This window comes from Anguilla anguilla, chromosome 3, assembly GCF_013347855.1.
Source record: "Anguilla anguilla isolate fAngAng1 chromosome 3, fAngAng1.pri, whole genome shotgun sequence".
Lineage (NCBI taxonomy): Eukaryota > Metazoa > Chordata > Actinopteri > Anguilliformes > Anguillidae > Anguilla > Anguilla anguilla.
The window spans coordinates 20727859-20755465 of record NC_049203.1 but is presented as its reverse complement, the minus strand read 5'-3'; the positions used below and the strand labels follow the sequence as shown (position 1 = coordinate 20755465).

Genomic DNA, 27607 nt, shown 5'->3' with positions numbered 1-27607 from the left:
TCACTTGCATACCATTTCAACCATCAGAATTCCATATTTATGAACCTTGGGAAGGCTAAACTTAGATTTTCTGTTACATATGGGAAAGGGGTTGGGAGGAAACAAAGTAATGAAGCCATTCAATTGGTGGTAATCTGTTAAGAACCAAAAGGCATTAGAATTGATAACATTGGAAAGTTAGGGTAAGGTTTTAAGATCATTTAGCTCCAGACAACAGACAGTACTTCGGAACAAGAAGCACTCTCCTGTGTCAGTAGTTAAAAGGTCTTTCCTTCACTTTTAATATGAAGTTTCAAAATGAATATATACACTTTCATACAATTATATACATGGATATTACATGTACAATATTTACAGATCATGAATTCACACCTCAACAGCTTCTAACTTAATTTACAGTACAGGGAAGGAGAAGATTTTTATTACTCAGTTACGATCTGATTTAAACCGTTATGGACACTGTCCTCTTTTACACTCAAAAAAGAAATTAGCACAGGCAATTTTTTAAACAGAACATAAATTAAAACTACAATCTATAAATCTACTGATCTATAAATCAGACTTGACATGTCACTGGAATGTTCAAACACTGTCTCTGACAACCACTATCTAATGCCAATTACCATTTTCCACAAAGAAAAAATAATTCATTTGAAAGAATTCATTTTTCAGAGAGTAGCCTTAGCTGTTATTTAAGGGTATATTTTTAGCACATCTACAAACTCCACCCAGCTGAGTTGCTAACAATCAAGATTTCCACCGGCCCTGTTGGCAGAACAGAAACGAAGCAGAAACAGGAGTGAATTATTGTCATATTTCTTGTCCTTTTTTTCTAGTTAAGGTCTAGTCATAACCCCGCACAGTAGCTGATACGGGGGATTAAAAACACAATAGATGACAGAGGAAGTTAATCTATCACAGCCCACGAGCAGTCGGGCCTAAATAAACTATGCAGCTACAGGAACAATAACACTGTACTTGCAACCTCTGCATTTTCACACTGACCACATCACCAGCAAACTGGCCACATACGTGCGGCCCACAGCCACATGCCACAGGAAAGGGAAACTCTAAACCAGGACAGGCCGTCTGAAGCCACAGGAGGCAGAACCCAGTCCTTGAAGGCCACGGCGCCTGCTGTTTTTCAGTGTGTTTCAGCACCACTGATTCATTTAAGTCGATTGGCTTAAGGATCCGCAAATCCACTTGTTCCCAAGGCCTTAAATTGGGTGCTGATTGAAAGGAAACCACAACAAACTGCAGACAACGCAGCCTTCTCAGACTTCAGCGTGACACCTTTGACTTAAGAATTCACAAAACACAGAGTTCAGTCCTTTCAGTCTCAGAATATATGAATGTTATGACAATAGTTCCATTAGAATCAGTGACAACACATTCATATTTTAACAAACACCCTATTAAAATGTCCTAATTTAGAAGATGATCCATTATCTTGCCTTAATGACACCTATAGGAAAATCATGAACTAATTTTACAAAGTTTTGTGATAAGAAAAGCAAGTTAAAAAAAACCAGTATTAGCAAAAAAACGTGTCTCGGAAAATACTATTTATAAAACAAAGGCATATATGAAATGGAACATCAAATAGAAACAGCAATTTTCCACCAAATCATGCAAAGATGTAAGCAAATGTTTGATAACCCACAGGGCTTGTTAAAAATACTTTCCCATGTGGCATTAATGGATGAAAGCTTGTTATTAGTTTTAAGGGGGAAATTAATCCCAGAGTCTCGAATCTCGCATGTTCTGACCTAAATGCAAAAACTTCAACACTGTTGTTAAGAATCAATACATTGTACAAAAATAAATACTATATATGTACATATATATATTACACATTCAACACAGAAATGCAACATTATAATTATGTTTACTTAAAAAATCCTTTCAAATTTGCCAAAAGTACAGTATCACTCTTCCAGCCAAGTGTCTGTTAATTAAAAGACAAACTAGCTCCCAAGACAACAAAACTTTAAAAACCAAAGAGGTTTGAACAGGCTGCTGCAAACATCTATTTCTACAGTTTGATCACTGTCCTGATACTGGAGAGAGGGGTAAAAAAGCAAGTTAAAAATTGTCCAACTAATACACTGTGAAATGTTTTTTTGTTTGTTCTTTTTTTTTGTTTTTGTTTTTTTGCAAACGTCTAATTTGGCCTGTATTACTCTTATGCATGGCTGAAAATGAGGAGGATGACGATGGCGATGAAGCAGGACGCGGCCGGGCTCTGTGCGAGCTGGCCGGTGCGGTTGATCGGAGAGGTGGTGGCGAAGACTGCGTCCGTTTCGTTCCAGGGCAGTGGCAGGTTGCAGATGTTCCCCTCGCAGCAAGCAGTGCAGACCTGGAGCCAGAGCAGTCAGCAGGAATTTAAACCAGGGGTGTGAGGGAGAGAGACCGTCCGTCTGTCTGTCTCCTTTCCGTTTTTAATCGCTACTAAGATCGTTATGTTGTTAGCTCTTACTTTTCCTCAACTGTCCCATTCCTTTTGTGTCTCTCATCTTTTCATTTCATTCTCAATCGCAATTAATTTCTTTATTTTGGTCTTTCTACCCTCAATGCAATGCAAAATGCGACAGAAACAAATTCTCCGGACAAATTCCCAGGTAGTTTAATGACTTACTCAGTAAAGATTACACGCAGGAAAAGCCTTAGGGAAGCAAACACACATTCTACCCAAGAATCACTCTTTTCAACCTTTTTACAAATTTTACAGATTTTTATAAATGCTTGGTATGTCCAACCAAAAACTTTCCATGGGCTTTATCAGCACCACCCTAGTTGCCTTCCCTGGTCTCCAACATGCTTCTCACAAGCTTCTATAACAGAACAAAATCTGAGAGGTCTGTTAGATTCTGTTCTGTTAGATTTAAGCACAATGGAGCATCTTACAGTCAGCTCCAGCCTGGAGAAGACTCATATTTCAGCAGGGATTACTGCTAAGTCTTTCTCTGTGTGAGCAGTTTAATTCCAGCCTTTGTCTTATCAGCAGTAAAATCAGTTTGGAGGCTCTGAGGATTAAGTCGACGTGCAGCAGAGTGATGCTGGATAAAGCAGATGCACATGCAATGTGCAATACACATATTTATTAGTTTGAGAGCTTGTGGCTCGAGCATCATTTCAATTGGGGCTTCTCATCTATGTCAGCTGCATGACCAATAAGAAAGAAAATCAATTGCAATGACTATTCTGTGTGGTTAAGACCCATGATGACCAAATTCTTGGAGCTCTTAAATTATCCTTTGGCTGAGATCTTTTATAAAGCAATACATCAGCAATGTGGCCAACTGATAAAGACACATTATTTTTAGCCACAAGTTTTCCAGAGGAGGAATGAACACAGGCTCGAGAGACACAAAATTCCAGATGCATTCCAGAAATATTTTCCCCATTTGGAGGGCTGAATCATTTTTTAAATGATGAACAATATCTGTCTTTGTGGACTAGAAGAAAATACAGTGCGTACTGCAAGCTGCCCACAAAAATGTTTGATTTTCACTGATTATTCCTAAACGAAGTCACATCCTTCCAAATGGATATTATTTAAAGCGTCATTTTTCCCTGGGTGGTTTAGGCATTGAACATGGTTTATAAGGTATTTGAATAAGGCCAGCCTAAACTCTGTCCTGCTACAGGTTAACTGAACCAGTCAGTCTAAACTGAGCTGCAGTCCTGCTTCTTATACTCACCTTGTTTCCTTCATGGTCAACTTCAGTGCACCCGGTAGAGAGGCATTCCTCCAGGGCCACACAACGCTTTGTCACAGACAAGCTGTCCCCTTGAAAGTCCATCTTGTGGCGGGTGTAGCAGTATCTGGTTTCTGCAAAGGGCACATTCGTTAAGCAAGGAACGAACATTCCCGATAGGCAATCATTCTAATAGCCAATCAGACCAGCGGAAGGCTGACAATGAAAAGGAGATCAGGTAATGCGGGAAACAGATTGCATTTTGGGATAGCGTGTTAATTAACATAAGGGAACAAATGCAGAGCTGCAGAAATAGTGCATTCCAGTGAATTTATTTACACAAGCGCTGTGCGACCTCGTGTGATTGGCCCACATTTGTACTTTATTTCCTCAGGGAATGTGAGAATTAGAATTTTAGACAGTGGCCATTGGCCAAGAATAACTAAAACTGTGTGATTATGCTAAACAGAAAGAAGTTAAACCACCATAAAAGCACATGATGAAAATTCAAGGCAGAAGCTATCAGAGATTCTCCAACAAGTGAAATACACTACATGGCCAAAAGTATGTGGATACATGAAATCCAACATCTCATCCAAAATTATGAGCATTAATATGGAGTTGGTCCACCCTTTGCTGCAATAACAACCTCCACTCTACTGGGAAGGCTTTACACTAGATGTTGGAGCACTGCTGCAGGGATTTGTTTCCAATCAGCCAGAAGGGCATTAGTGAGGCAGGGCACTGATTGGGCAATTAGGCCTGGCTCACAGTTGGCTTTCCAAATGATCTAAAAGGTTTGGATGCGGTTGAGGTCAGGGCTCTGTGCAAGCCATTCAAGTTCTTCCACACCGTTCTCGACAAAACCATTTCTACATGGACCTTGCTCTGTACCCAGGGGCACTGTCATACCAAAACAGGAAAGGGCCTCCCCAAACTTTTGGGGAAGCACAGAATTGTCTAGAATTTGATTGTATGCTGTAGCATTAAGATACGATTTGGATGTCCAGATACTGTTGGTCATATAATTCAGTATCACATGGGTACACTTTTTCCTTCGTCCAAGAAGTATCCTGAAACAGAGGGATGTTACAAGTCTGAAAAAAAATTCCCACCTCTTGGGCAGTACACATCCGGAGCCCAGCGATTGCAGTTGTAGTTGTCAGTTGCGTTCTCGCAGGTGAAACACTTGAATCCACCTGGGTATGGCGTTGCTGCCAACACAAGCAGAACAGAAACAAGGCAAGCTCATTAAAACACCACCCAGGACACAACACCTTTCAGCATTCAGTCATTCAGCTACATTCAGTATTCAATTTAAAAAATGAGCGACAGAATTCGTTCCAGAGGCCTATGTAAAAAATAATGTAAACTTGGTACTGAGTTCTGAGAAGACAAACCAGCAAAAAAACACTTTTTGTTATCAGTACTTTGCTTTTATGCATTTATCACAAGCAGAAAACTGTGTAAAAGTTCTTGGTAACTCTTTTGGGTTTTGACAGTTACAAACTAAAGCAAGAACTGTTAGTGGACACATTCATGACGGTACAGAGGGGCAAGAGGGACACACTGTGCAGTGGTCTTGGGAAAGAATGGGAGTCGTGTGGGTTCTGAGTCCATCTGCTGTGATCAAACAGTAGGGCTGGCGGGGCCCTTTACACTGGCTGAGGGGGCCCTCGGTCCCGTTACATTAATCTGGTTAGGGGCCCCCCTGCCCCCTCGCCTCTGACAGCTGCAGGTCTGAGGGTCATCCAAACTTCATTCACCGCACAAAGCCTGCCAATCAAATGTAGACCGATACTGCCACGGCAACCAACCCCCTTCACAACCCCCCCCCCCCCCCCACCCACACAAGCACAGTTTCACACACACACACGCATAGACACACACATCATGAGCACATGCACACACACACGCTCACACACAAGCACACACCACAGAAGCACACACACACACACAAACACACAGGCGCGAACACACACATCATGTGCATACACGCGCACACACACAAACACACATATACATCATGTGCACACACACACATCATGTGCATACACACACACACGCACACACACACACACAGGGCTGAGTCCAGGTGTTCCAGCTTTAAGATGGATAAGTCAGACTGGGGCAAGGAAACGGAAGAGAAAAGAAGCTCAGAAACTGAATTTCTGGCTGCAGGGTTGGGGGCAGTGAGGCATAACTACAAGGTCTGTCCTCTAACATGCCCTCTTCCCTGAGAGCAGTTGGTTATTTTAGCCTTCTGATCTATAGATTCAAATTCCTCTCATATGCTTCTGAGCACGCTCAGTCATGCGATGGCTTTGGAACTGGAAAGGACTTTGAGGTAACAGCCAGGTTATTGGCTAAACAAATGCACAGTGTGCAGATATGCAGAATACATTTGTTATGTGGTATGAAAATATATGCACTGTAAATCAGACTGAAAAAGCAATTAGTGACTGTAATGGCCTTTATGACTCACTGTAGAAGTTCACAGTTGAACATTAGTAACACATTTCCACAAAAAAATTGTTCATGAAGCATGCTTACGCTGATCTATCTGCCAAAAGTGTCTTTTTCCATTACTGCAAAAATGAGGAATGCGCAAAAATAATAATGCTCCTATCTTACCCTGAATGAGAGGCAGAGCACCACTGGAAAGCACAAAAGACACTGGTGTTTCAACCAGTGACTGGAATTTACTGCAGATAATCTGTGACTCATACAGCACCCATAAGAACTATTTAGACTATTAGCATCCATAATATCTACATCTTAAGCACCCATAATAACTGCAAGCCAACAAAATTATAAGGTTCAGTGGTTTGTTTGCGCAACTGTTATGCCATTTTGAAAATCGGAAATCAAAAATGATATATGAACAAGATAATAAATCTTTTTCTCTCTCAGACAGCACATAACCACAAAAAACCAGGCGACTACACACAACCAGGTGACTATCTGTGACCAGTTGACTACTCACAACCAGGTGTAATTTGTCCTTTTATCCTTCTCTTTAATGGCGCCTGCATTAGAAATCAAGGCATGTTTGCCAGCGTTTGCCTAAGTCAGTAAACTTCCTGTACAATAAGTCTACACTTCTATGGATCATACAAATGTACCAATGTACACTAGCTAAATGGGATTATAAAGACGCCTGTTTGCAGAGATGCACCAAGGGAAAGAACCTTTCAGGGCAGGGACTTTGGGAACATGATCCGATTGGCACCACTTTCCAATTAGGGAGTCGGCTCATTCAGCCCATTCAACACTGAACATTGTGATGGAGTCACATTAATTACTGGCGTTTGTGGTCGTCATCGTTTCATTGCCGGCACCGTAATCCCCTGATGGACTGGGAGCACTGAACATTAATTAAATCAGCATCCGCAATAATTAATGCTAGAGAGGGGGGGCAGGGCCTTGTTAAGATAATCATGGAGATCGGGATTTAGCCTGCAGGCAGTGACCTGTGTTGGGAGGGCTTGTTAACCTAACTAAGAATCCTTTGTAGCTTCAAAGACCTACTGTATGAGGACATGAGAATGGAAAAATATGCAGCTAACAGCTGGCAAGACAGGACACTGGACAGTGGTATGTGAGCAAGGAGCTACAATAGAGGAAGACAGTGAGAGGAAGAGTGGAAGAAGAAATAAGGATGGAAATAAAATAGAAATGAAAAATGAGATGAAATGACAAAAAGGAAAGTGGAAGAGGAAGAAAATGATTTTTTTAAATGTGATGAAAAAGTGGACTGTGTCTTCTATTACTCTTCTAAAACATATATTCAATAGTATAGTACACATTGCTTGTATTAGTTCATTTAACATTTATTTATATTCCTGCATTTTATCTCAATTAATTCAAATTAAGTATCTTTGTTCTCAGGTACAACTGGGGAGTCCAGCTCCCAAAAATAGGCTATCCAAGTCGCAGTGCTATCTGCATACTACCATCCACTGAATTCACTAATTCTATCCAATGCTAGTAAGCAGTAATCACCCAAGGCATTCTCCTTTATACTGTAGAGTCCTGTTCTACATTCAGCCATTTAGCAGGCGCTCTTGTACAGAGTGACTTACACAGCATACATTTTATATATAATCTATTTACACAGTATTACATTTCTTTCAAGGACAGTGGTAGTGCACCACCCAGGAATCAAACCTGCAACCTCTGAGTTACGAGTTACTCTACTGCCACCCCCCGACCTCTGGGCAGGATGCATGGACTGAGGGGTAAATGTAGCATCCAGATTATGTGACATTGCTGGAGCCCAACAGTGGATTTAAGGTGGGCTGGAATCAGCATAGCAGAGCAGACCAGAGCAGAGGGGCCAGTTCTGCGCCTGGTTCTCTGCTACACTGTAGCAGGGAGGCCCGGCTCGGGCAGATACGTGCGTGGGGAGCCGCGCGCCCCAACACTTCAAAGGGTCGCGCTGGGCGGAGCAGGAGCTGCACTCAGCGGACAGACCAGCTGTGGACCCGTCTGGCTTTGGCTGGAGATCAGAGAACCACGGAAGCCCCCCACCCCCCCTACTGTTTCCCACCCCCGCCGCTCGGCCTCTGCAGCTAGGGTTCACCGAACCCCTCCGCCCCCCCACCCCCCTCCACGGGGTTCACAGCGCCACCAGCGGCTGTAATAACACCCCTGCCTAATCACTGGTTTCGGGGGGGGGGTCCGGGGAGTCACGCCAACCAGGCTTACGGGATCTGAGTCCGCAGACGCCGCCGCACGGACGCTAAAGCAGAATGCCGTGGAAGCCGCCGTGTTCTCTGAGCCAACCGCGAGCCGGGAATTTCACACCCCTTCATGGAAATAATCGAGGCCGTATCCCCGATGGTGACAGCGGCAGCGGCGTGATGCCTTCAGCAGGTGCTCACAGATTACACGCCTGGTGTCCAAATCAAATGTGAGACTTATTCAGAGAACCCTGTGAATGCCTTGGAACCTGCCTGACAACTTACTACACAAACATCTGTGAAAATTCATCCAATGAACACATACATCTATGAAAAGTACCTGCAGGCTCGTGGTAGTTTGTTTAGTACAGACAATTGATACATAATTTTATGTAGTCTTGGCTCATTCAGAAAATGCATTGCAAAAAGGCACATTTTCAGAAGTTAAGAAAATCCAGAGCATGCTCTTACTTGAAGGATGGAGGTAGATGATGTCTTTTACTGTGAAGTCCCGGGATTCGGTAGTTGTTAGCCAATCAGCAATGAGAGCCAGCAGTAGGACCCAGGCCCCAATAGGCCAGGGTTCCATTGCTGGGTGTGGCCTCACACATGCAAGCTATCCAGTTGGCCAACACTTCCTTCACAGAACAGTGGAAAGGCACCTGTTAAGAAAATGTAAAATCAACACGTGTGACATTGATGTTGCAATGCATGAATCACTTTCAGCAGTTACACGAAGACTGATTCATTATATTCAGCCATCTTTGTTTCATTCATCTTCTCATGCATTCGATGTGTGTCTGTTGGAATTCGAATAAAGATCTTTTCTTTAGCGAGTGATATTTTCCAGCACATTTAAATAACAAATAGATAATAACAGTGCAACTCAGAAGTTGTGCTATATCAAAGTAAAGTATATATCCCTAATGGTGCACAACTCCTTTTCAAGAGACGCTTTTCCACCGCATGGTACCGGCTCGACTCGACTCAACTCTACTCGACTTTTTTGGTTTTCCATCGGGCAAAAGTTGTGGATAGTACCTGGTACCTGGTACTTTTTTGGTATCACCTCCGTCAAGGTTCCAAGCGAGCTGAGGCGATACCAAAAGGTGACGTGAAAACACTGCAGAACACTGATTGGTCATGACGACAAGCTACATTGACGGGGGTACTATCTGCAGTGGAAAACAGAGTACCTGGTACCAAAAGCGAGTACAGTCGAGTAGAGTTGAGCTGGTACCATGCGGTGGAAAAGCGGCTTTTATGACACACCTGAATTCCCTATACCTCTGACTGACAGGCAGCTGAAAAGGAGGTGGTGTCAATGAAGTTCTCATACCGAACACTCTACAAGAATGTATATAACACCTACAGGGGTGCTTTCAGCTCCGTGATAAAAGACTGCACCACACCCATATCTGTGGTAATCTTCCAACTAGCCACCAGACAAAAAGAAAATGGCTCTTTATAGTGAAAACGATTTCTCAGTTAAAGCCTCTCCTCCTGGTAATGACATCGGCCTGTCACCAGCCTGGCTTTTCCCTTTCACAGATTTGGTCAAAAAAACAGCTTCTGTCCAACAGAAGCAATAGTTAGCAAACTATTCTCTATACCAGGTTTTTGGGAACAGGGGCCTTCCCTGAATTGTCCCATTTGATTCAGGAAAACTCCCCGGAGGTATTTTTCCTCTCCTAGTCTTGCTGTGGAAGGGGATACCAGCTGATATCTTCTCCCATGGTTATTCTCCACATCTGTGAAGTCCCTTCTTAACCCCCCCCCCCCCCCAAATGGTACTTCCTCCAGCTTGAGGGCGGATCAGTTGACACCACTAATACCCATTTCGAGGACAAGAAGCAAGGTGGGGGGGGGGGGGCTGATGCGGGGCATCTATTAACATGTGTATCAATGGCTATTCCTATTCCCTTCTGGAATGGTCATGTGACTACGGTGATTTGAAGCTGATGAGTGGATTCCAAACAAGAGAACTGTTGGGTGGAGGGGGTTGGGGGGGTATTGCGTATTGCGGATGAAAAACCCCAACATAACTGTGCTGGTAAGAGGTTTCACATGTTTCACAATTAAACGATAATAAACAAAACTCAGATAGGTATGTGATGGCTTTAAGATACAATCTTGAAACCAATACAAACAAAAAAAAACATACAAGAACACCACGCTATTATATATAATATCTTGAATTAAAGTGTCATGACCAACAGGACACATGAGTGAATTTGCCTTTAAGTCAAGTCTTTTTAGTGGACATTGCTGCTATATAAAAAAAAAAATCTAATCAAATTCTATTTGCTTACTGAACAAAGTGTGAAGTGATGAATTGTATCCTTGTCTGAGGTAAGGAAATATAGCTTAATTAAATGGCAGGCTAAGTGAGTCACAGAGGCAGTTTTCAGCCCTTGAGGGAGAGCAACCGCCACTGATATAATCAGCAGCACACCACACAAAGACGGGAAATTTTCCCTGAGACTAAACAAAAGACGGCTCCTCTGAATACAAAATAACAAATTGATATTCCACCCCTGCCAAAGAACCCCGACAGCGGCCGTTATCACACAACATAACACCAAAGACAACGGAAGAACTCTGAACCCTTCCTTTCTCTCATTTACTATTTAAATGTTAGGATTTCTCCGTCTAGCCTTCCTGGCCCTGTATTGGCAGTAGCTAGACATCAGGAGCCCGTCTTGTTTCTCTATTGGAGAGAGGACCGTGCCCTTGTTTTGACTGAGAAATCTGTGGGCCAGATGCAGTGTGATTGAAATTGAGAGTGTGGAAGTTCCTCCCAAGTGGTGTTCAAATCCAGGTCGGTGTTATCAGCAAAGGAATTAGCGGAGAAAAAAAAGCTGCAGTGAAGGGTTTTGTAAACAAGATAATTGGCCGTATTTGCATATCACATTACAGTATCAAATTTCTTTCTACTGTCTCGATGTCTTCCAAAATTACCCGATTATACTTTCTCCTAAGCCCAAGAATATTTCAAAGGAAGCGCTTTATTCAGTCATTCAAAGCCATGTTCAGGTCAATGCTGCTACACCTCACAGACTCAGGTAATTACCTGCTTTGCCAGCAGAATAATCACTGTTGCATGCTGGGAAATTGATCATAATAGCTGAAATCAAAGGGAAAACTTGAGCATTATTCAGCAACATTGCAAGAGAGATCCTTTGTTACGGGTTGTGTTAAACTAGCTCTGAGCTCCAGTCAGCATCACGGTGAGACATCAGGGTTTTTTGTGCACTGAAATGTCTTAGACGGGCCGCCTAAGTGTTGTTTCAAGCCACCTAAGCTGCCTGTAAAAACCTGTAAAATGATTTGAAATGATCCCTGAATTTATTGGTACAATTTGGTTGGACCGCTTTCAAGTTTACATGCCACCTTGGACACGCTAAATTAACGTGTCTTGTGCGTGCCAGTCAGGCATCTGCTATTGATGTGATTTTCAATACAAACCGCCTACCTGTAGTTTCGTGTCTTCAGGGCAATTGTTGGTTTATTTATGCCACGTCTACGAACTTTAACCATATATTTACAGATCACTACAGAATGCAATTGGATATAATTACTTGAAAATATCCAAAATATGCGCTTATAGTTCATGCAAATATGCTATCTCTTTATGATGGAATGAATGGGAAATGGTATGGGATTTGGCAAGTCTATGCAAATATCCAAATCATGCTATAATCTGTAATACCATTAAGTGGATTCTACTGCATTAACCTACACTGTTTTAGCCTATCTGTGCAGACTGAACAAAGAAATAAAATTCTGAAAAGCCTTTAATGTTGTGAAGGGTAAAAGTAACACCAGTGACAAAAAGTATGCTCCAATTATTTGTATACAAATCATTTAAATACAGTAAACTGGTATTTGTATGGATTCATTGAGTTAATTAATATTGCACCCTAAGTTTTGATTGACAAAAATGAAACACATTTCAAGACATATTACAATTCCAAATACCACTATTCCAGTACAATGTGTAAATCCTTCAGTATAGGCTATATTCCGGCTATTCTGGAACTTACAATATGTAATCCTTCAATACATAATTCAATTGTTCCAACTGTTTTTTAATTTACGCTACTCATTTCTTTTTTATAGCCTATATCTTAATGCACTGTGGTGGTCTCTTGAAAACCAGAACTTTACATTCTAGCTGCATATAGGCTATATAGGGAGATGACGTGTGGAGGTGACAGTGGCAGTAATGCCACACTGACCACAGTCACTGTCTGTCACACAAAGTCACCACCTAAGCCCTGTTTTGAGCCAGGAAAAACCCTGGATGTGCAAATTATTTTCAGGGTCGCTTATCATCAGCAAGAAAACAAAGCCAACGTTCCAATCATTCTTACCAGCAGCCACAGTAAAGAGGACAGCCCTCCGTTACCAGAAACCACTACTGCCGGGTCATACGGACAGCTTTGAAATGACCCTGGAAACATCCATTCGGCACAGAAATGTTCCAGCATTATCCCAGGCTTAGATGGCCAATTCTCTGCCCGTCTGAAAGTGACCGTGACCCATAAAATCACGGGGCTTGACGGACCAAACTGTACAACACCTGTCCCTAAATCCACCGACATTAGCTCGGTCACCTTTATCAATCAGAGCAACAGATGCACATGGGACGAAAGCCAAGAAAAGGATCACAAAAAAATGTAGGCGATTCATCTCAGGATAACCTCGCACAAAGGTGAGTCATTCATCTTAGCATTAGCGCTCCACTTAATCTCTGCCAGCGCAATCTGACATCCACAGCCAAATTCCTAATTGCTACCTATAAGACTTGAAAGATTTACTATAGAGCTCAGTGGTAATTTTAAGATTACTTTACACAGATGTCTAGTGACCCAGAAAGAGCATGAATTTACAACCTTTGAACGCTTTGTAACGAAAATTAAACACCGCTCGTTAACAACGGAGCCTTAAAATAACTTCGATAGGGACGCCTTTTTTGTACGTCCGATTGCATCCTTGGTGTGTCGGGGAGGTCACAAACAGAAGCACGGGGCCCGGCGGCGGACCGTTGCCACAGGCGACCACTGTGATCTTCAAGCATAACAACATATTAACGCACATAATACGCCAGCACCTATTGGTCTCAAAGCGGATGAAAGCCTTTGATGATTTTCTACAAAACGCAGGCAGGAGCCCTTCGCTAGCTACCCGTGATATTCCACGCTCTGGTGTCAGCTTCCGAGCCCAAGGCAGGAGCTCCTGCTGCCTGTCAGTGATCCAGAAAGCCTGCGTCTTATCGTGGGGTGGAATCCAACACTGTGAAACGCGGTGTGAGTTTCACTGGGTCAGAACAAAACAAACGTACTTTACTGGTAAAGCATCTAGCATGTAGCAGATGCTCTTATCAACAGCAACCTACACTTACAATCTCCACCTTCTAAACTTTATCAAGGGGAGCAGACACTGCCTCCCCTTTCATATTTCTTGCTTTATTAAGACAGGGAGAATAACAGATACAGGAACAGACAGAGAAGGGATGTCAGCTCATAAAGCACCATGGCAGGCGATCGAACCCCCAACCACGCGGGGGTTCCCATATATGACTGGAGAGTCGTCCACCCCACAGACCAGGCCACCCATCCTACCTGAACTTGGCTTCTTCTTCCTCACCTCTTACCCCAGGAGAGAAGTGATTACACTACTGTTTCACATCGCTTCAGCTCAGTTCATGGCTAATGTGCATTCACAAAATAAATGTAATTCTCACACCTTTACTAAATAAGTTTATGCAGAATCATCTGAGGGTAAGCGACTTGGTTCAACTTATTTAATAAGCTTCATTTAGCCTATTAAATATTTAAAAGTAACTATATTCACATCATAATTAAAAAACATAAACTACAACAGCACCAACCACTTAGTGCTCAAAGACATTAGTACTAGCTTTTTCACATTACAATAATATATAGATTACATCATTAAAAAGTTATTAAATTATAAAAATAAAAATAAATAAGTAAATAATAATAATAATAATAATAATAATAATAATAATAGAAAAATAAACCTCTGCATAGGACAACAGCACATTTCTAACTTTTCAAAAGGGTTTGTCAAAAAAAAAAAAAGACTGTATTCGCACCCATGCTCATTATGTTCAATGTACCAGAACAGTGAAACAGTGGAGAACAGAGGTACAGAGACTCCCCCCGTGTATGGCCTCTTATAGGTGCTATCCTTTGACCCCTCAGACAATACGCTACTGTATGCCAAAGCCGCGTTTGACTGCACTGAATTTCCTCAGAGATTCTTATCATTAAAAAGGCTGTGCGTATCCTCACAGAGGAACTGGGGTCTGCTTGACGAGGAGGCACCGAGAGCCGTTTCCTGTTTCCTGTTTGCCACTGGCATGCTAATAGCCACCACTGCTTTAAGTAAAGGCTTCTAGATCACTAGGCAGAATAAACACTAGCTAGAAAAAAGCCAACTTATGATAAATAGGTCACAACACTGAACATAATTCATAATTGTGGGCATGTCATTCAATATCTATATTCGTACAGACATCCATTTTAATTTCCCCATGACGCTGACATCAGCTGTGCTCCATGTCAAATTCCAGTTGTCAACATCCAGTAAAGCACAGATGAAGCCTGCTATTTAAGGCTATTAAACAGCACATTCCAGGACCACAAATGCCTTATCATTATCTCCATGATATGGTATTTAGCTGGCCCTGGCCAAGTGATTTACATCCAGCCAGATACTGTAGAGACACCTGCTATGAATTCCAGAAGTGACATCATTTAGTGCCACTCCAAAAGAGAACATAACATGAGGTAGCGCTAAGGTAGATCTGAAGGCACTAAGTCTCTAAAAGTCTGTGCAATTTATCCGAAAAGCTTTACCTGCAAAGAGTCACTGCCTCTGATCAATCATTATTTCAGTGTCCACAGCTTTAACAAACAGCAGCTAATGGGTTTATCATATATTCCTTTTTATATTCCTTTATTTGTAAGTGATGCTTGGCTAATGACAGGGAGAAAAAAAACAATTCCAAGTGCATTTATTTCCTTGTGAGTGATCTTCTGTGAATCCCCACAGGAAGCCTGGCTTACTGAAGACAGACTTCAATATCTAATGATGCCCTGCTGCATGACATGCTACATGTTGTGCACCACAAAAGAAGAAATTAATCTCTCTGCCGCCACATTTCAGAACAGTTTCCTTAATGAGATGTAATGAGCAACATCTTGTGCATTAAACATGAGCTAATTAATGCCGCAAAGCTACAAAAATGCAGGACAGCTGTCATCCTTCCAGACAGTGCATATTTGGCAGGAACTCTAAAGTACACACCCTCTCGCTTTCTCTGCCAGCACTCTGCACCACAAACACCCATCACCGTCATTCCTTTAAAAGTGGCAGGATTGCTGCAGTGGCTGAGTTGTCAAGATACATTATAAATACCTTAAATTATTTCTTTCATTCCATAACTAACAGAAGAAACAAGTTTAAAGTTAAAATACAGAAAAATCATGTTAAAGCTAAAAAGAAATAATAAAAAAGCTCCATTGGGTAGGGAAAGGTTTTGGGATGCTGAAATGTTTTCGTGCCTTTTCTTGTTTGCAACAAAATAGTGCCAAGTTTATCGCTCTCTCTCACATAACCACACAGACACACACACGCACACACTTTTATAACACTTATGTGAATCTGCGGCAAAGAAACAGAGCTTACATTTCTCCTGGGGTCCTTGCTCTAGGCTGTACCTCACACACTTAATTAAGGAGAACGCCGAGGTTCCTAAGGGCTCGGTACCCACAATGCCTGCTGCCCGCCTGCTGGAGAGAGAGAGTCAGTCAAGTGTGAGGAGCTGAACTGCTGATCACGTGCGCACTGATATTCACACGCTCCAGCTCCTCCAATTCTGCAGCGTGTGTCACCACCAGCAAGCGACACCCGACACAATGACCTCCACAGTTCGGCTGCAATCGCCACCGACCAGACCAGTACAGACACCACCATGGAGACAAAAGCCAGAATCTTTGCAGAAGCTTTAATTAAGATTAACATTCATTTTCTCTATTGCCAAACAGATTTTTGTTCCTCATCATAATAAGAAGCTTAGAAATGATCCATGCGCACACCTTGCAATTAAGGTTATCATGTTGTAATGGCATGAGGGAAATCAGCCGGAATCTCAGGTAATGAAATTGTTTTCCAACTAAGTCCCAGATCTAGTGCGCTGTGCATTCTGGGATAACACGTGCGGCACTGTAAATTTGAGATTGACAGTTCGATGATGGATGCAGATTTTTGCCACATGAAACTGTCCCTGCTGAGAAATTCTATGCGCCACATTCCGCACAGCTGATGAGCCCTATTCATCACAGCGAGGCGGAGAGGAACCGGTCGGGTCTGGTCGGGTCCGGCCTGATCCACTCCCTTCCCTCACTCTCAAGCCAAAGGGCATGTTTGTGAGCCATCCGCAGCTCTGGCAAACTGACAGTTTCCTCTGTCCGCTTCCAAAACCATCGCTCGTAAGACACACCAGACATCCTCCATTCAACAGAGAAAAAAACAGCCTAAAACAAAGTCAGGTGTTCAGAAGGGGGGGGGGGGGGGGGGGGGTGATGGTCAGTCTGGGTGTGCCATTCGCCCCGCACTCACTCGGTGGTGTTTCAATACTGTAGGGTATTGCCCTGATAACAGGTCATAATGGTTGCCCTTAGTTACAGCCAATGACTGACAGGTTGGGAAAAAAGGAGGGAAGAGACTAAAAGCTTCCCTTAAACGGAGTTCTTTCTCTGAAAGGTTGCCAGGTTTGGAAAGGCGATCCACTCTGGCAACGTGATATTCCAGGTCGGGTAACAATCCGTGAATAGGGGGGGGGGGGGGGGGGGGAGTCCTCCTGTCAGAGAGAAATGCAAATTCCTCCTCCTGTGTCTTCACAGACTCTCCAAACTCGTCAGACCAGATCCGAGAGGCGTGACAGAAACTCAGAAGAGAGAGCAAGTGGCTCTCGCAGCTGCGCTACCAAAAACAAACTGCTGGCCTTTCCCAGTTGTTACTTCCACGTCACTATCACTGAGAAAAAAACTTAACAACTACACTTCTTTTCAGGATTTCTCATTTCCAGTAACTCATTTCAAATAATTGCAAAAAAAAACATCTAATGTCAAACTTTATCTATATGCACAGTTTTTTTTGCTATTTCAAAACTTTAAAATAAGCAAATAAATAATGCCTTTCCAGCCCAAAAAACACACTGGCACTCCGGGTTTGGAACTATCAACCACTAAGTTATAGCAGGAACTGACTCACTATCTCACATTACCAGAGCAAAGCTAACACTGCATTCCCTACCTAGACAATTAGCTCATATTTGTGGCCAAATAAAAATTAATGAAGCTTTTGACAGGCTCTTCTGGTTTAAACAAAAACAAAAAGGCGAATCATCCACATTGAATGGCAGGCTACAATTACAATGTGTACTGAAGCAGCTGATGTCAGACATACGTCATTCATTGTTCATTTTATTTCTTTATTTAATCCTCAAGAGAATTCTAAGTTACCGTGATGTTCTCTCGGCTAATCCGTTTGTTCTAGAACGACTCCACCAGCTCGGCGTGCTGCACTGTTCACGCGAATGAAGACCGTCAGATGTTCAGGTCATCAGAAAGCATGCAGACAGCTATAATCCTCCTACAGCTGATTCATCTGCACGGAATGAGAACACCAGAGTTTGTGTCCTTGGTGCGGTAACATCGGCTGGTTCATCTACTGGGTTTAAGTTCATGCGGCCCTCCTTTAAAAGGAATCATCACAGAAAATACGTTTCTGGCATGTTTGTGAAAAGAAAACATCTCACATCTCAGAATTACATGCAGAAAGGCAACGTACAGGAAAGACTTGTTCTTGAAAGGACGTAAAACCAAAAGAAAGCACCCTTAGCACAACCGGAATAATTGCCAAAAAGTGAAGCGCAGGAGACAGCGAATGTGCTCCGGATGTTTATCAAATGTACCCGGCGGGCTGTCTAAGTAATAAGAATAAAGCAGCACTTAAACTGAACACAATGTTCTCCCTGTCACAACGTTAAATAAGCCACTGGATGTGTGTCATTGTGTCTGGATGAATCTCACAATAATCTTTGAATTGTTCACACACACCATAGAACCTACACTGCAGTTTATGCAGATTATTTGTTTTATTAAATTCCATGTCTTGACTTGAGAATAGTTGTTCTTTTCCTAAATTATGCATTTCTGAAACTTTTCTCTGGAACAGTAATGCACAAAACACTGATACATCCAAGTTAAATCAAATTAATGGAAAATTACATATACTCTGTCGTTTACAAGTTAAACCTGCAGGTTCAGATCATCAGTATGTGCAGTGACATGCTTAATGCAGCAGGCCACATGCAAGAAAAACCGTAACGCTCTGAGGATGAAAAAGAACATTCCCTACGGGAACGTATACTATTACCTTTGCCCTCCAAAATATGGAAATGACAGATATTAATTTCAGACAAAAAGCCCAATGGAAGTCATGTGAAAGTCAGAAACACCTTAAAGAAGGGAGGATACTGTACATGGAAGTCGATACATGTTACAGTGTTCAGTATATTATATACATGTTAGCATTAGCTTAAGTAAAAGTAGAGCAGAACTAGTAATAGTAGAAGCAGTTTTGGCAGTGAAAAGAGGATATGAACATTTGGAGAACAGATGACCTCACAATGGGGTTCTCTTTCCAGAAACACCAATGATCTGCACGTGAACAGAACAGCCATCATTTGGAGAACAGGTGACATCACAATGGGGTTTTCTTATCAGAAACAGTACCAGGCTGCACGCGGACAGAACGGCCATATGGGAGAGAATGTAGGACAGCACTAAGCCCCTATCACTCCCTCTTCTCTTTCTCCACTTCTTCATGCCCTTCTTTTTCTCCATCTTCTTCTCTTTCAGTACTTTCCCAACCTAACCCTCCTCCCCTTTCTCCACTGAACCATGTACAGGAGAACCGGCCTGACACTCAAGTGCTAGCGCCTCAGCATGAACAAGCAGCCTTGTTTTGTACCAAATATTTCAGCCGAGGCTCAAGGGCGATCGCCGACCCCCCCCCCCATCCACCCCCCGCCAGGGGGGAGGCACCCCCCTTTTGTCCAGCGACAAAAAGTTAAGCCCATCCTTGAGAACAGGGGAGGCTAAATCCTCTCTGAGGCCATGTGAGACACGTGAAATTTCGGCGGATGCAGGGGAGGGGGGTGGGGGGTGGTAGGGGGGGGAGGATAATGAGGATCAGAGCGGGAATAATGCACCCCTGCGGCAGCAGCGCAAAAAAGACGAGGGCTTTATCCCCTTGAACCGGGCTACGAAAGCCGCGGCGTGGTCAAAAAGGCAAAAGGAGCTAATTGGGATTTTGGAAGAGAGGCTTTTCTGCGCCTTTGTCTTATGACAGGACTGTGCGAGCTTCGGCAACTGCGTGTGTGTGAGCTCCCAGACATGCCTCTCCTGCCCAGACGCCGGACGGGGGCTTGCAGTGGAAACTCAAACGGATAAATACGCCATTTTTTAAGTACCTGACAGTTCATACTGGGTCACATATTGTTTCTGTTGTACATACAGTAACGTTGATGACAATATGGCAGTTGTTTTCTTCGGGACTCGCATTATTCAGAATAAATGCCAAACAGCTCAAGGGTTGAATGTGAGGGATAAAACAGCGCAGAGGCTGCCTTAAATTCTGAGTTATTCAGAGTTAGGCATAAAGCAGCACAGTGGTTTGCCTATGCTAGCCCCAGGCTACTGCGCAATAAGTGAAAAGTGTGGGATCTGAACAGTACTTTATTCCCGACTGACGAGGTGTGGGAGACAGGCTCATGGCCCCTGGGGTGGGGGGTGCATGCATGATGATCCCACATGGAAACACTGCTCTTTTTGGGGAAGCGTGTGGGTGAGCTGGTGCTCGTTTGGAGCCTCATAATCAGTCAGCGGAGGCTGGTCTCAGAGGTGGGGGGGGGGGGGGGGGGGTGACGAGAGGGAACTCAAACACCAACCCTCAATCTTCCTACATACGTGACCTACACATCTTCATGGTTCTCTGAATAGAGCAAAAAAGTACTTTACCAAGTTATTATTCAACATCCACATCCAAAAGTTTTTAGCTGAATTTATTTTTTATTAATCTCACTGTTTTATTAGTTATACCAAGATACGATAAAAACATTTAACTGAATAGAATAAACGTATCCAAACATGTAGGCGCTCATTTACGACAGCGAAATAATCACATACGTATCCATATTATATACAGTAAGTGTGTACATGCCCTGGGGAAAAAATACTTTAAAGATAAGTCTGGTACAAATTTATACAATATTGGTCTCATTATCATAAATCAATGAAATCACACCCAGGGAATAAAGCACCCTACTTCAAACGCAAAATCTCCTGAGACAGTACAGTGCAGTACTTCAGTCTTCTGCACAGAAATAGCTTCCTCAGATTCCAGCTTACCATGCCTGCCTGTGTGAAGCCCCTTCACATGAGAGACGGTAGACACCACACACCCATATAAAACAAAGGCCCAAATAGCTGTGGATGAAAAATGTGGAGGATAACTAATTTCCCACTCCTCATGAGTGGCTTAAGACATTCAGTTAAGTCTTTCATGTCTGCTTTAAAAGCAGTCTCTCAGTTCACACCAGCGGCCCTACGAGAGCCTTATTTTGCACAAGGAATTCCAGACTTCCTTGAGAGAAAATGGCAGTTCAAAGAACTTGTTTAATTAAACATTTCGGCTCGTTCAGGGTTAAAATACATGCTTCTTGCTCTTTGATCTACATTTCCAAAGACAGCGGAATACTAGGACTTCATACGGAAACTTCCCCGCTACAGTGAATTATAAATATTAATATGCACCCTGAAGGCTTATTTCCTTCATACTCTTTACACACAGAGCAATACTGTTATGGCATGAAGTGAACTCACAGTAGTTCCATTAAAAAAATCAAGTAGACCAGAGACAGAACTAGGTCTGCACTAACCTGGCATGGACAGTAGGCTAAATTTATTTATTATAACCTTTGTATTTATTTACACGTATATTAATTAGCTGACACAGCAGCAGGGCTCTAAACCAGCTATCTGACCTTCCATTGCAAACTGCATACAAATCAAACCCATCTGCTCCCTAAACATACTGAAAAGTAACTGGGAGTAATGGTAATTAGCATCCAAATTAAACACTGTTAAAACTGTGTCTGGATCTTGCCGTAGGCTGCTAGCATCGTGCAATATTGCACCATGCCAGTTCTTCACACTAATTGAATCTTAACTGAAAGTGAGAACAGCAAAGATGCAGAGTTATGTGAGAAATATAACATCTCATAATCCTGAAATAGAATCCACTGTGAACAAGTGGTGAAAAGATTGTGCAGTTCCTAGACATTGAAGATGTTTTATCTAGTTCTTGAACTTAAACTGTACCCTTTTTTGGCAAACATCATCTCAAAGACTTAAACATTCAGAATGGTTTCTTCAATTTTACAGAGATGTATTAATTCAACCTGGGTATACCATTGCTTTCCAAAGACTGAAGTAGTCTTTCCTGTGTGCTCTGAGGGTGATGCTATTGAGTTTTCTGTCAATCAAACTCTGTTATAATCATGCACATTTAAAGCCTTCTATTTATGGTTTGTCTTACTAAAAACCCATTGCAGTGAACATCTAATATTTACATACATTTACATCAAGGCATTTGGCAGACTCTCACCCAAAGCAACGTACATGAGTCCATATGTAATGAACAGAGCTCGTGCCAAGTCGGTGTCACAACTGATTTAGCATTATTTATTACATAAACCTACAGCACAATGTTAAGTGCCATAGAAGGTGTAAGAGGGAGTTGATGTAGCGCTTTAAGTGGCAAACTGGTTTGAGGGTGTAGTGTTAACAAAGCACAGGCGGGGAGAGTAAAGCTGTGATAAATGCTTAGTTCAGTGTTCACTGAGTCAAAAAAGCACTGTAAGTAGACATGTTTTCAGTCTGCAGTATACAACCATCTACTGGCTTTTTGGGTGTTGTTTTCCACCATTATTACATACATGAATACAATTACCTACTGTTTCAAAGGTAAGGTTAAAAGGTAAAGTGGTCTTTGTCTTCTTTTTTTTTTGGTTAGGTTCCCCTTTAAAGAGAGGCATGACAGAAGAGCATCTCTCTGTCCTTGGCACCCGCCCTGTTGACAGGCTGTTATCACGGGGAGAGCGACGCATACGCCGCGGGCTAACGGTATGATGTCATGGAGAGGCTGAGAGAGCTGCTGCCGGGGTCCCAGGCAGAATAAGGAGCTCTGATCCTCCTCTTTCAGCTCCTAAACCTCTGCTCTCCTCACCCCGATGAAAGTTTAGGCCCCGGCAATTTGTAAAGGGCCTGCTGTGCGCCTGGGGGGTCAATCTCCTCGTCTCTCACCCCTCCTCCCCTTTGCCCCATTCCTGTTTTCGCCTCATACCTCCATCCCTGACAGGGGTGCAGCATTTTTCTAACGACGGCCACTGTAGCCCTCAAGGTCTCGACCAAATGTCTTCAGCAAAAAATCCAGCCTTGAAAACAGATAACAGCTCAAGTGTAAGTTGGTTCAGTCACTCCCTAGTCAGATGCCACAGAGGCCGATTCCCCTCCCGCACAATGCTGCCAACACAGATTTATGTCTAGAGAGTGAAAGCAATGTTATCAGAGTCTCTCTGTCTCTGTCTCTCCCTCCCTTCATCTCTGACTCTCTTTCTCTCTCTCTCTGTCTCTGTGTGTCTCTCTCACAGTCTTTCTCACAGACTCCCTCTCTATTAAAAATGCAGTACGTCTCTGTCTCACACATATTTTTGGTGTACTGACACACACTTTTGGTGTACTGACACACTGCACCCACTCTCTCGAGATAGGGTGAGGCTTGACGGCACTCACGTGACCGGCCCCGTGGAGAGGGGGCCAGAGTCTCGGACACACTCCAAAAAGTCCATTTACACCTCTCTGTCCAGTCTGACCCTGCCTGCCTGTCCCAGTTTAAAAACTACTGGTACGTAGGCACAACCATATGATTAGGCTACATGACTGCTACAGAGCAGCGCTTGATTTGGAGCTTAAATTTGAACTTGTATCATGGCAACAGCACAGAATAGAACAGAGCACATAACAATCTCACAATTTACCTGAATGCTAACCTGGAACCAAAACCAGCACGCCCTTATGTCAGCCCCAATTACCCCTCTTAAATCAGCCAGGCCTCGCTAGCCAGGGCTTAAAGGCACTGTTTAAAGGGAGTTTAGGGAGCCGGAGGCCTGCACTGTGTCTCACAGGAACCGCAGCGTCAATCAGCAAACGGGAGGCCACCGCAGGGCACCTCCCACACCTGGATACATGTGCCTGCTGATAAGCACTCCCTGTGACCGTCTGTGTGTTAGTCTGTCATTCTGAGGGGTCTAATGACACCCTTTGAATTTATCATCATGTCACGAGGAGGGGGTGGGGGGTGGGGGGGCAACCGCACGGGCGGTAAGTCTGTCTCCAAGACACAACTCTTCCTGTCGGGGCTCCTAACTACTGAGGAAAACGTGTCGACCTTCGGCGATGCGCGCGCCGTGGAACAAATTAAACGTGCCCCAGAAGGCCAGGGAGAAACAAAAACACTGCGCACCTCTAACAGTCTACGTCAGCTGTTCCCAAGCTTTACACTTTGTTCCATCAGACCTATCACTGTTCTGCAGTGAGAGCAGAAACTATTCAAATCTTACAAAATACGTACGTGATTTTTGCGTGAGAAAAGATAGAAAGCTACACAGAATGGTGCGATGTATTATTGCTACAAGAGGCACCGTTTCTGTGTGTGGATGGAAAAGAGGCACTGTGTGTGGATGGGCTCCATGGACTGGTGTCCACTCTGCCGACCGTGGCCAGCACACTCACAAGCCAAGCAAAAAGGCGACGGGCACCCGTTGCCAAAACATTTGGCACGCCTCAGCCTGGATTTTAACCCCAATACCAGCAGGATGGCAGTGAAAACTCTTGACCATAAAACCGATTCAGTTAATAAGCAAAAAAAAGAAAGGAACAATTCACATGAATATTCATGTGAACGAATATAGCTACGAATATTAATATAAATGTGCAATGACACCATTTATCCGAAGTTACCTCCTGAGGACATTCCACTTCGCCTTAGGGGTACATCTGCCTCAGTGTGGGGCCCAGTGGTCCATATTTCTAAACAGCCAGGATTCCAGACACATTCATCACACAGAGGGGATCTTCATCAAACCCGTGTACCACTGAGTGGTACTCAGAGTAAGGCCTGCATAGAGTCTAACTGTGCCTGTGATGTTAGCCTGGCAAATAAACTAAACCCTGTGAACAACTGCCCAAAATAGTGACCCAATAACTGCTTATCACACAAATAAATCTATTAAATCATTTTTTCTCTTCAAATCTTAAAACCCAAGCTCTAAAAAACTTTTATAAAAAACATGTTTTTATTTATTTTTAATTAAGCTGGATCTGTTTACTTTTAGCCTAGATATCACCGCCTTATTAGCATGCTATTGCAATGCAAGTGAATCATAATCTGCTCCTTCTGCGTTTAATCTTTCTGCCACAAGAGAGCCGGAATATATGAGAATCCTCCAGCAAATGAGAGTTCATGGGATTGTGGGCCCTCTCAGAACCTTTGATCTGAACTGAAACCAGGCAGACCTTTGACTGCTCCCCTGACGGATCAGTCTCTGGGGAAATATCGCCTATTAATGACTTCATGAATACTGGCCTACTGTACACCACAACCAGACAGCCGGGTCTCGTTCTCCACGAGATATAAAGAAGACCTCTTTCATTTTTCAAAATTAATTTCACCTCATCGATTGTAATGCAGATGACCCCTCTATCGGGGCAGTGCATGGCCCGGGTTTTCATTAAAGTCACAATGCAATGGAGGAACTAATCAGTGAATCTGTGGATGGTGGTGAGAGGGGTACGAGGAAGATTCGTCCTGAAGACAGTACACACACAGACCATCCCTTCCAGAAAAAGCAGTAGCTTTCAGACACTCTTTCCCCCTGACTTATACATAACAGAAACAAAAGAAGAAAAGACGACTGCTACATTGATGCTGCCGTATTAGTTCACTGTTTAACACTATGACTTAAGCTAATCGTGCTTCTATTTGTCACGGTCAGTCCTGGCATTCAGTTTACCACAGTATGCTGTACATGATGTTACAACATGCTGCTCCTGACAGCAATTATAATGTGCTGGGGGTGGCGAACACACTCATACGGATGTACCTATCCTTTATCTCTCATTGATGGTGATGTATATTTTTCCCTACTGTGCATTTAAAAATATATACACTGTGCTTCCCTCTAAAATATAAAAAATAAGTTCTGTGTTGTTAAATATTTTGCATATTTTTGTTGGTAGACAACATGGAGGTCAACGGAGTAACAGGCAATGTACAATAACGTGGACTGACCCCTTTTTAATGTTACTTTTCTCCGATACATTTATGCTTAAGAAGACTTGCCAATAATGTCCAAATTAAACCACATATCACCAAATTTATCCAAACTACCAAGCAATATTTCAGATAGATATTTTCATTACACAACACTACATTTGAATTCCCTGTTAGATAAAAACAGCAACCTTACAAAATAAAAATTGACTGTACATAATGTACTGTACATAGAAAAATGTGTTTAGTTTTGTTGAAACTGAAACAATGATATACGCATCAAAAACTAATTTTATATTTAACTCTGAATATGGTCGATGTTTGTGATTCACAAGGTTAGCATTGAACAGGGTGTGGTGTGCATTTTGAAACAGTTATACAGGGTCTACACAGAGAATTCAAATGAATGGGCTTTGCTCCCAGCTACTGTACCTTATCAGCACTTAGGAGAGAGAGCACAGAGACCGTACTGATGAAATAAGGCAGTAACAGCACACATAAACATGTGCCACGACCATCCAGAGTCTCTAGACCCAATGTAAGTGCCTGTATGAGAAGCTGTATATATTATAAGAAGCCCTGCATATACATGCACCTGCTGTCCAAGGCATTCTCACAGAAAATCCCTGCCATTCTCTCCCCTTTGACAGGCAATTCGACTCACAGGATAGAGACAAAACACAAAAAAGTGTGCTCATATATGGAACATAAAGCACATTATCCACCGCGGACTAAGCCAGATGCTGAAATTCTGTGTTGTTTCCTTTCTTTAAAATCACAAAAACTGATTGTTATTTTTTTAAATGTGAAAATATGATATGTATTCATGATTTCAGTTCAAAGTAGACTAGAACAACTTGTTCCAAATAGCAGGAAATATATTTCTCAAGCAGCAGGAGACAGATTTCCTTTGTCTTTTGTCTTTTCAGGCATTATTATTAATTTATGTATAATGCAAAAACTGAGCTCTTATACGTCTGATAACAAATTGTTATCCGACGTATAAGATTCTCATGCATTAAGCTGAGAAAAACTATTAGAAATAATAATCATATGTAATCAGTCCAATGGAATAATTATAATTTAAGTAATAAAAATAATATTACTACTTGTAATTTAATAATGACGTAAAATAAATTTGGATGGGGGGCAGCAGGTGGGCCAAATGAGAGTTGCACAGATTATTAAAAAAATGAAAGTACATGCACAAAAAAATAATAATAATTGGTAAACAATCGTACTCAACCGGCGCTTATTTTCGTATCACTACGTACACTCAACCAGTACACCATGATGAATACTTATATTTTCATTGTTTCGATTTGGCTACAATAACAACAGCACGACGTGAGGCGTTGCATTTTCACGCTAATTAGTTCCAGCAACGTTATCAGTTCGTAAAAAAGCTTCGCCGGAACTTACCAAGTGTTTCCCAGCTGTCAAACTCCACGCGTGGTCCTCTGAGTATTCCACGGGTCAAAACAAACATCCACTTTGCCGTTCGTTGGCTTTGCGGAATATTTGTCTGTGGATTCCTGCTCTTTGAACGTCTTTGAAATGAAATACATTAGTCAGGGGGAGCTTTCGTTGCGCCTGGCGCCCCGGTCCTATCAGAGGTCTCGGTAGGCGTGCTCATGTAAGGCTTGGACCATCTCAATAGGCTGCACCCTGACAGAATTGGGGGGGAAATAGAGTAGAAAGCCCTATCTCTTTATATACCCA

At 42.7% G+C, this 27607-nt stretch overlaps 1 protein-coding gene across 3 annotated transcripts; it reads right to left on the bottom strand.

The window, feature by feature from the left end:
- Positions 1–164: 164 nt before the first annotated feature.
- lypd6 (LY6/PLAUR domain containing 6) lies at positions 165–27547 on the bottom strand. 3 transcript variants are annotated; one of them, XM_035411876.1, is made up of 5 exons: positions 27308–27547; positions 8861–9051; positions 4820–4903; positions 3708–3838; positions 165–2362 (listed from the first exon to the last, which is right to left on the bottom strand). In XM_035411876.1, the coding sequence occupies exons 2-5, from the start codon at positions 8976–8978 to the stop codon at positions 2189–2191; spliced, it is 507 nt and encodes a 168-aa protein (XP_035267767.1). In that variant the 5' UTR covers positions 8979–9051; positions 27308–27547; the 3' UTR covers positions 165–2188. The 3 variants fall into 3 exon arrangements, with proteins under 3 accessions (XP_035267767.1, XP_035267765.1, XP_035267766.1); XM_035411874.1 differs by having other exon boundaries at positions 4820–4918; positions 27308–27538; XM_035411875.1 differs by lacking the exon at positions 27308–27547 and adding an exon at positions 16112–16216 and having other exon boundaries at positions 4820–4918.
- Positions 27548–27607: the final 60 nt, after the last annotated feature.

Coding starts and splice junctions, on each gene's coding strand:
- lypd6 (XM_035411874.1), bottom strand. CDS start 8,978: ATGGAACCCTGGCCTATTGGGGCCTGGGTCCTACTGCTGGCTCTCATT. Junction 4,919..8,860: donor CATCTACCTCCATCCTTCAA/GTAAGAGCATGC, acceptor TTGTGTTGGCAG/CAACGCCATACCCAGGTGGA. Junction 2,363..3,707: donor TTGACCATGAAGGAAACAAG/GTGAGTATAAGA, acceptor CTCTGGCTCCAG/GTCTGCACTGCTTGCTGCGA.